The 9,720-nt window shown below is 35.9% G+C and overlaps 1 protein-coding gene across 1 annotated transcript in view; it reads left to right on the top strand.

Moving 5' to 3' along the window:
• The window catches only part of LOC107470179 (ABC transporter B family member 19-like), a 14,191-nt gene extending 4,773 nt beyond the window's left edge, over positions 1–9,418 (top strand). The window contains exons 3-10 of the mRNA XM_016089565.3: positions 4,794–4,969; positions 5,056–5,256; positions 5,380–5,639; positions 5,714–6,027; positions 6,231–6,454; positions 6,713–7,056; positions 7,151–7,578; positions 7,650–9,418. Of these exons, the coding sequence (XP_015945051.1) occupies positions 4,794–4,969; positions 5,056–5,256; positions 5,380–5,639; positions 5,714–6,027; positions 6,231–6,454; positions 6,713–7,056; positions 7,151–7,578; positions 7,650–9,130 (3,428 nt within the window). The 3' untranslated portion in view covers positions 9,131–9,418. The remainder of the gene's footprint in view (positions 1–4,793; positions 4,970–5,055; positions 5,257–5,379; positions 5,640–5,713; positions 6,028–6,230; positions 6,455–6,712; positions 7,057–7,150; positions 7,579–7,649) is intronic.
• The last annotated feature ends 302 nt before the right edge of the window (positions 9,419–9,720 follow it).

A 9,720-nucleotide genomic window follows, 5' to 3' on the forward strand; every position in this document is an offset into this window, starting at 1 on the left:
GAAACGTCACGTCTCTGCTGATGATCACTTTCTTTGTTTCTGGATTGTACAACTTGTATGCTTTTGAGTCTGTGCTATAGCCAATAAAGATACACTTCTCGCCTTTGTCATCTAACTTCTTCCTTAATTGATCTAGTACATGGGCATAAGCAATACACCCAAAGACTCTGAAATGATGGATGGAAGGCCGCTTTCCACTCCAAGCTTCCTCTGGAGTTCTATCACGAACACTTTTTGTTAGACACCTGTTTAAAATATGAACTGCTGTTGTGACTGCTTCTGCCCAAAACTCTTTAGGCATTTGTTTTGACTTGAGCATGCATCTGACTATATCCATGATGGTTCTGTTCTTTCTTTCAGCAACTCCATTTTGTTGAGGAGTGTATCTAGTTGTTAGTTGGTGTTGAATTCCGTGTTGCTTAAAGTATTCTAAACACGCAAGATATTCTGTTCCTCTGTCTGTTCTGAGAATTTTGATTTTATAGCCACTTTGTTTTTCGACAAATGCCTTGAATGTCTTAAAGACATCACATGCTTCTGATTTCTGCTTCAGAAAGTATACCCATGTATATCTACTAAAATCATTAATAAAAGTGATAAAGTACCTGCTACCACTATTACTTGGAACTTCTACAGAACAGAGATCTGAATGCACAATTTCAAGTAATCTTCTAGCTCTCCATGACTTTCCTGTAGGGAATGGATCTCTGTGCTTCTTTCCCAGTTGACAAATCTCACAAACACAATTGGGAATATGAATCCGTGGTAGACTAGAAACAAGTCCTTTTCTTGATAGGTAGTTTAGGCCAGAAAAATGAAAGTGCCCAAACCGCATATGCCACAACCAGTTATCATCAAGTATCTCAAAACTCATGCAAGAGGGATTAACATGTTGAATTTTTAATGGAAACATTCTGTTTGAAGTCATCTTTGCTTTATCTATGAACCTTCCGTTGTTGTCAAACACAGTGCAATATCCATGATAAGTTATCATCTTATATCCTTTCTCAGATAATTGTCCCATACTCAGTAAATTGTAATCAAGTTCAGGAGCATAGAAAACATCAGAAATATAACTCAGAGAACCATCTTTCAATCTAATTGGTATGTGCCCTTTTCCTTCATCAATAGGGATCTTTGTACTATTACCAAACTTCAATAATAAGTATAATACCCACAACTTACTTGGCACTAGGATCACTCACTCGTATAAATGACGCTATCATATTTTCATCTTTAGCATATGAATTACTTGTAAAAAATAAAGTCTGAGTACCCAGATTGTCATCAGTATTTTGATGCTAATTTTCTGCAACGTGTGCTTGATTGTTATTCACCATTTTGAATCTGCAATTTGCTGCTTTGTGTCCATACTTTCCACAATGAAAGCAATTGAAATTGGTTCTTTCTTGATAAAAATTGCTTCGACCTCTTCCTCGGTTGACAGGCCTGAAATTCGTTCCACCTCTTCCTTGATTAGGTGGTGTAAAATTATTGTAACTTCTTTGGTTGTAATTGCCACGGCCTCTACCTCTGAAACTTCCTCTGCCTCTACTTTGAAAATTAAAACCACGACCTCGTCTTTCTTGTGTACGGCTTGATTCTGCAACGTTGTTGAAATTCACTCGGCTTTTCAGGGCTTCCTCGGTTGATTTTTCTGACTTCTCCAGTATTATACTGATGTGGCTTTCCATGGTTCCTTGCAACTCTGCAATCGTCATAGTATCCATATCGTGGGACTCTAGTATCGTAGTCACCACATGGTAATACTTCATCGGCATGGTGCGAAGAATTTTCTCCACCACTTTACTATCGGGCATATCTTCTCCATAGACTCTCATCTTATTGACAAGATCTGTAACACGAGTAAAATATTGCTCAACGGTTTCTGAGCTAGACATCTCGTACCTTTCATATTCTCTTCTTAAAGACTGTAGCTTTGCTTTCTGAGCTTTATCTATGCCTTTGTATGATAGCTTCAACGTGTTCCATGCTTCCTTTGCACTTTTGGCATTTGCTATTTTGCCAAATACCGTATAATCTACTCCTTGATGAATTTGAGATAGCGCCAATTGATCTCTTCTCTGTTGGGCAGCATCTGCTTCTTCCTGCAAACCTGGTTCAATGAAATTCCACAGGTTCTGGGGCTTCAAATGGGTGGACATCAAAGTCTCCCAATAACTATAATCAAGTTTCCCATCTAACTTGGGACCGGACCACACAATATTGAAAGTGTTTGCCATACTGACTTTATGAATAAACAACTATGTGAGAACTCTCTCACACCTCACAAACTCCAGACACCAGGCACTGGATTAACCAGCTCTGATACCAATTGTAAGTATAATACCCACAACTTACTTGGCTCTAAGATCACTCACTCATATAAATGACGCTATCATATTTTCATCTTTCAAACTCACTAACACTCATAAAACAAATGAGAGAATTTCAAAACATACTCATTTTCATTATGGAACACACACATACAATACACAAGGCATATGTGCCTTTATATAGGCAATGCTTCCTACTAAAATAATAATTTGTGAATCAAAAATCAATTTTGTAATGACTATCATGCTATGTGTTGTCTTCATGAATCTTCCTTCAATTTGCATTCATGTAGTTTTCACAATCTTCTAATTTAGGTTGCTTGTCCTCCAATTTCAATTCAATTTGATTTTGAATTTCTTCAATGTTGTAGAATGTTGTAGTTATACTACTCTCTTGAATGTTCTTGGTTATTTTCCAAATTTTCAACATCTAGTAAATTAATGATTATTGTTTTCAATTCAAACTTTGCTTCTTTTTGACCATTTTGACTTCAAAAATTCTTCATGAAAATTCTAGTCCATACAAGTTGATTTATAATGAATTAACTTATAATGAATTAACAGGATAGGTTTAGCATATCGGATAGGGCCTCATGGTATAAAATCTAATAGAATAAAACATAATGATATAATATCAAATAATTTAGTATTATTATATAATCTTATCCTTTATTTATCAATAATCTTTAACAATAAGTAAATATTAACTAGAAATAATTATTATTTTGTAACTCATTATGTTATTTGGTTAAATTATTATTTTTAATTAATTTTCATTTATTAAAATACTTCTATTTTATTTTATTTACTTGTTATTATTAAAAAAGTGTCCTTATTAAATTTAATATTTATTATTGTTATTTAAATTTTAAAGAAAATTTACCAAAAAATTTAAAAAGCATAGTCCTTATACACATTCACCCACATATACTCGAACAAAACTCAGTTAAATTTTAAAGTAGATTCTAAATTTTCGCTCAATCTTTAAATTGGGTCCTAAATTTTAATTGTCTCAATTTATTTTCCAAATTTTTATTTCATCACTCACGTTAGTCCATTGAACATCATATATATCGTTAGAGTTTGAAAAGATTATTGGTCTCATTCATTAAGGAAACAAACAAACAAAACAAAGGAACGTTAACCTGCCTTTTGTCATTATGACCAGGTTACATATTTTAAGCTTAGTTTGATTCAATTATGATCATGTCTTATTTTTATTGAATAGTTATCACTTTTAGAATGATTATTCAATAGTTTTACATATATATGAGCAATGAGAATTATCTAGTTCAATAAAAAAAGAGAACAATTATATAGAGAATAATTTTTCATTTTTTCAATATATAGGTTAGATTGAATAGTTTAACAAAATTTAAGTGGCTAAATTAAATCACTTGCAATGATGATATTTCAGTGATATTTGCATAAATTATGTTAAGATACATGATATTACTGTCTATGTCAATATAATACGTGCCATTTATTATCATGTTATCACTTTTTTATTCGTGGTCAACTCATGTTTTAATATATGACATTGATTGTTTACATCAGTATATCAGGTCAACAAGCCATTAAAAAAAATATTAAGCAAATTAAGTAATACATAAAGTGAAAATTTGAGATCTAATTTGAGGTCATTGAAAATGCAATAATGACCAATTTGAAACTTAAGCGAAAATTTAGGAACAAGGCTTAACAAAATGGATTCCGTTAGGGAAATAATAGATTATTTGTACAATGTGTACAATGGATATTGAGTTACAAAATGAACATCAGATTTAATACTATATCATGATACCACTCATCGTAAAAAGTTTAGTTAATGAAAAAAGATAACACAAATGATTATAATACTCCTTAAATCTATTGCACACATTATACAAATATTTCATTGCCTCTTTATACTTTCCCTAACAAAATTCATGCAATTCTAAAAGTACTTGTTATGAAAATAATTTTTATAGTGATATATGAGAAAATTTAAATTTACATTTAAACGACTGAGACACGTATTAATTAGAAATTAAAAGGAATAAAGTTTTCCCCTATATTAGGCTGCGTGTGATATAGATCCCCGTTGCCAAAGTTAAGAATTTATTTATTCAATAAATATAGGACCCTTATGAGATTTACATTATAAGCACAAATTTTAATCATTATCACCTTTTCTAGCACAGATATCACTATATCAGCTGGTTTACCACGTTAACCATTAATATATGAACAAGTAACAACTAAAGATTTGAAGAGCAAACATGTTAAAAGACTTAGCAGCCAAGGGTTCATAACCAGACCCCAAAAAAGAAAAAAAAGAAAAGAAAGGAAAGTGATCATAAGATCCAAACAATATATATTGTAAGAGAAACACTACATTTGTGATTCAACAAGCTGCATTAAGCTTCGAGTATTTGTGAACTTTACTTCACCGTGATGACATTGAAACTTTGGCAGAGATTGGATGTTGGATGTATACAAGCGAAAGGCAGTTATCACGCCTAAGAATAGCATATCTAAAAGCAGTGCTTAGTCAAGAGATAGGAGCATTTGATACAGAGCTAACAAGTGGAAAAGTCATTAGTGGAATAAGCAAACACATGAGTGTCATACAAGATGCCATTGGTGAGAAGGTTAGACTCACCTTTTCCCTCCCACATCATTAAATCACATCATTCTTTTATGACTGAAATTTGCATGTTAATTTTCTTACTCACAGTTGGGTCACTTTACCTCAAGCTGTTCAACATTCTTTTCCGGAATTGTGATTGCTGCCATATGCTGTTGGGAAGTGTCACTCTTGTGTTTAGTGGTTGTACCGCTTATTCTTATGATTGGAGCAACTTACACCAAGAAAATGAACACCATTTCAACGACCAAAATGTTTTTCCATTCTGAAGCTACAGCTATGATAGAGCAGGTATACATGTACACAAGTCTAGTGTCGCATAGATGAATCAAATAATGTTAGTATCATATAGTGATATAGTAAGTCACTGATAATTAAGATACCAAAATGAAGTTGTTTGTATTGATGTTGCAGACAATATCACACATAAAAACAGTATATGCTTTTGTGGGAGAGAGTTCTGCAATGAAATCCTTCAGAGAGAATATGGAGAAACAGTTCCAAATAAGCAAAGGGGAGGCGCTTGTGAAGGGAGTTGGAACAGGGATGTTTCAAACCGTAAGTTTCTGTTCCTGGGCTCTCATTGTATGGGTTGGAGCCGTTGTCGTGACAGCCGGTAGAGCGAAGGGAGGAAACATTATAGCTGCAGTGATGAGCATCCTCTTTGGTGCCATGTAAGGAAGAAACATTTGGAATGGTGTAAAAGGGTTGAATATCATGTGACAAAACTCTCCTTTGTGAATTGCAGATCCATCACTTACGCGGCACCAGACATGCAAATATTCAACCAGGCAAAAGCAGCAGGATATGAAGTTTTCCAAGTGATACAAAGAAAGCCTTTAATAAGCAATGAAGCACAAGGGAGGAAGGTTACCGAGATCACAGGTGACATTGAGCTGAGGGATGTATACTTTACCTACCCATCTCGACCGGAGAAACCTATCCTTCAAGGACTATCCTTGTCAATTCCAGCAGGAAGGACAGTAGCTCTAGTTGGTAGCAGTGGTTGTGGAAAAAGCACTGTTATTTCCCTGGTTAACAGATTCTATGACCCTGCTAGAGGTTAGTATTATGACTTTTTCACTCTTCTTTGTTGTTGGCAGAATATAGTTATATTCTGTTTATTTTGTTACATAATTCATTCTAATACTAGACTAATGCATTGCTTGCAAAAATGCTATATATTATGACAGCCTTGAAAGTGGATTTGTAAACTGTATGCAAAAGGGTGATGCCACATCTAACGTTTTCTAATACCTTTCCAGGAGAAGTTTTTATTGATGGTCACAATATCAAGGATCTTGATCTGAAGTTCCTTCGGAGTAATATAGGGCTCGTTTCCCAAGAACCGTCACTCTTTGCAGGCACCATCAAGGATAACTTGAAAGTGGGGAAAATGGATGCAGATGATCAAGAGATACAGAAGGCAGCTGAAATGTCAAATGCACACACTTTTGTATCTCAGCTGCCGAATCAATACTTAACAGAGGTAATCTTATAATGAAATCAATGCCTTGTTTGATTTCCCTTTCATTGAGTGAATTTACATACTTTATACACATCATATTCTGATATAATTCAATTCCATATAACTAGACATAAACAAGGGAAGAGGGAGAGAAAGATAAGAACTAATAGTAATTTAAATTCATACAATAAAAGTGGGGAAGAACTTAGTTCCTTTCAGTTTTGGAGTTTGGCAGATGAAATTCTTCCGCTAACAACATAACTATTTTGTTGGTGCCAGGTAGGACAAAGGGGAGTTCAATTATCAGGAGGCCAGAAACAGAGAATTGCAATAGCAAGAGCCATTCTTAAGAATCCTCCCATCCTTTTGCTTGATGAGGCAACTAGCGCCCTTGACACCGAGTCAGAAAAGCTGGTTCAAGAAGCACTTGAAACAGCCATGCAGGGAAGGACTGTCTTCTTGATTGCACACAGACTCTCAACAGTTGTAAACGCAGATATGATTGCTGTAGTAGAGAACGGACAAGTTGTAGAAACAGGCACACACCAGAATTTGCTCGACAAAAGCGATTTCTATAGGGCATTATATAGCATGCAGAACCTTGAAGCAGCTCCTGAATCCAGGTAATGAGCCCTTTAATGTTCAGTTTTACGCATGTCATTAACCAAAGAGTGGCAAATGACGAAATCTAACCGGTTTTAATTACTCACTGGATAGCACCACAATTTCCAAAAGCAAGAGTACACACCAAGGAGATTCTACTGATGAAGCTAAACTCTCAGAGAAGCAGAGAGAGACTCAAATAAATCCCATGGAGGATTCTGAGCTAAAGGGACAAGAGACAAGAAAAAGAAATATATTTTTCAGAATCTGGTTTGGTCTGAAACCGAGGGAGATGGCAAAGATTGCTTTTGGCTCAGCTGCAGCAGCTTTCTCTGGTGTGTCGAAGCCAGTTTTCGGGTACTGCATCATCACTATTGGAGTTGCATACTTCGATCCTGATGCAAAAAGGAAGGTTGGCTATTATTCAGCCTTCTTCTCTGCAATAGGGCTGCTTTCATTACTCAGTAACACAATCCAGCATTACTTCTATGGAGTAGTTGGAGAAAAGGCCATGGCGAATTTCAGACATGCTCTATATAAAGGTATCAGATATCACAATTAACCTAATTTCTCTCTCAATGGCAGTCAATAATAATCTTTTCAAGCGCTGCAGGTGTGCTCCGTAACGAAGTAGGCTGGTTTGATAGATCTGATAACACGGTTGGTTCATTAACTTCGCGAATCATCAGTGACACTGCCCTGGTCAAAATCATAATTGCTGATCGGATGGCTGTGATTGTGCAATGCATTTCCTCCATATTGATAGCAACAGGTGTGAGCATGTATGTCGACTGGAGAATGGCTTTGGTAGCTTGGGCTGTGATGCCTTGCCACTTCATTGGCGGTCTCATTCAAGCAAAGTCTGCCAAAGGCTTTTCAGGTGACTATGCTGCTTCACATTCTGAGCTTGTTGCTCTTGCATCTGAGTCTGCAGCCAACATAAGGACTATAGCGTCATTTTGCCATGAAGAACATGTAATCATGAAAGCAAAGACATCTCAGGAAATTCCAATGAGAAAGTACCGGAATGAAAGTATCAAATACGGGATCGTTCAAGGCTTCTCCCTTTGCTTGTGGAACATTGCACATGCTGTTGCTCTGTGGTATACAACAATTCTAGTTGAAAGACGTCAAGCCACCTTTAAAAATGGAATACGAGCATACCAAATCTTTTCTCTCACTGTTCCCTCTATCACAGAATTATATACACTGATCCCAACTGTCATCTCAGCTATCAATGTACTAACCCCAGCATTCCAAACGCTTGATCGGAAAACCGAAATCGAACCAGATACACAGGATGATTCCCAACCGGAGAGGATCCTAGGAGAAGTTAAATTTGAACATGTAAAATTCAACTACCCTTCAAGACCTGCAGTCACTGTTCTGGACAACTTCAGTTTACAAATTGAAGCTGGATCAAAGGTGGCTTTTGTAGGACCAAGTGGTGCAGGAAAATCCTCTGTTTTGGCCCTTATACTAAGATTTTATGATCCAGGGGCAGGAATGGTATCAATCGATGGGAGAGATATACGGGGATATAATCTAAGATGGCTGAGGACTCAAATAGGGCTAGTACAACAAGAACCACTTCTTTTTAACTGCTCTATAAGAGACAACATTTGCTATGGACACAATGGGGCTTCTGAAAGTGAAATAGTGGAGGTTGCCAGAGAAGCAAACATACATGAATTTGTAAGTAATCTACCAGATGGATATAACACGGTTGTTGGGGAAAAAGGGTGCCAGCTTTCAGGAGGTCAAAAGCAAAGAATAGCCATTGCCAGAACCTTGCTAAAGAAGCCTGCAATTTTACTCCTAGATGAAGCAACAAGTGCTCTTGATGCTGAGTCGGAAAGAACTATTGTGAGCGCTTTAAAAGCAATAAATCTCAAGGAGGATAGTGGCTTGTGTTCAAGGACTACCCAGATTACGGTAGCTCACAGGCTTTCCACAGTAATAAATTCGGATACCATAATTGTCATGGACAAGGGTAAGATTGTAGAGATGGGATCCCACTCAACCCTAATAACAACTGGAGAAGGACTCTATTCGAGGTTATTCAAGCTACAGAGCTTTGATGAATCCTCGTAAGTTATATACATATCTAGTGTCTATAACAGCAAAAAGTATCTGTGTCACTTCATGAAATTATATTTTCTTCTCTGATGTAATAAAAGTACAGTTAGAATAAATGCCAAAAAAATAATTCACTTGCATGAAATAGATCGCAGCGGGATGTATCACACCAAGTATTTGGTTCTCTGCAACTCAAGGAAGATACTATCAATTGTCTTGAGTTTTTCTGTCTCCTCCTCAATGGCAATACCAGAATCAACAAAACACAACTAAAATAAACAGGACCATCAATCCTAATGATTTATTGGTGCAACACAATTATACATCTCTGTTGAAAGAAGAAAGACATGGTATTGTCGCTTCTTCAATGTATGCATTCCTCTTTTTTATAGTTTTTGCCATCCAACTTTGTTCCTAAGTGATCTTTCAAGAGTAGCCGTACTCTACATGTTAGATACTTCATAAAAATCAGCAATTTACATACTTTCGGCCTTTGCCATAAAATCTTTGATTTAATTTGGAACTTCCAATTCTTGAATCACCAAGTCAGATAAAATAAGAACGTATTTGTTGTGTAATGATCAGAATTGGAGACCCAAATTATA

The sequence above is a fragment of the Arachis duranensis genome, chromosome 10 (genome assembly GCF_000817695.3).
Source record: "Arachis duranensis cultivar V14167 chromosome 10, aradu.V14167.gnm2.J7QH, whole genome shotgun sequence".
NCBI lineage: Eukaryota > Viridiplantae > Streptophyta > Magnoliopsida > Fabales > Fabaceae > Arachis > Arachis duranensis.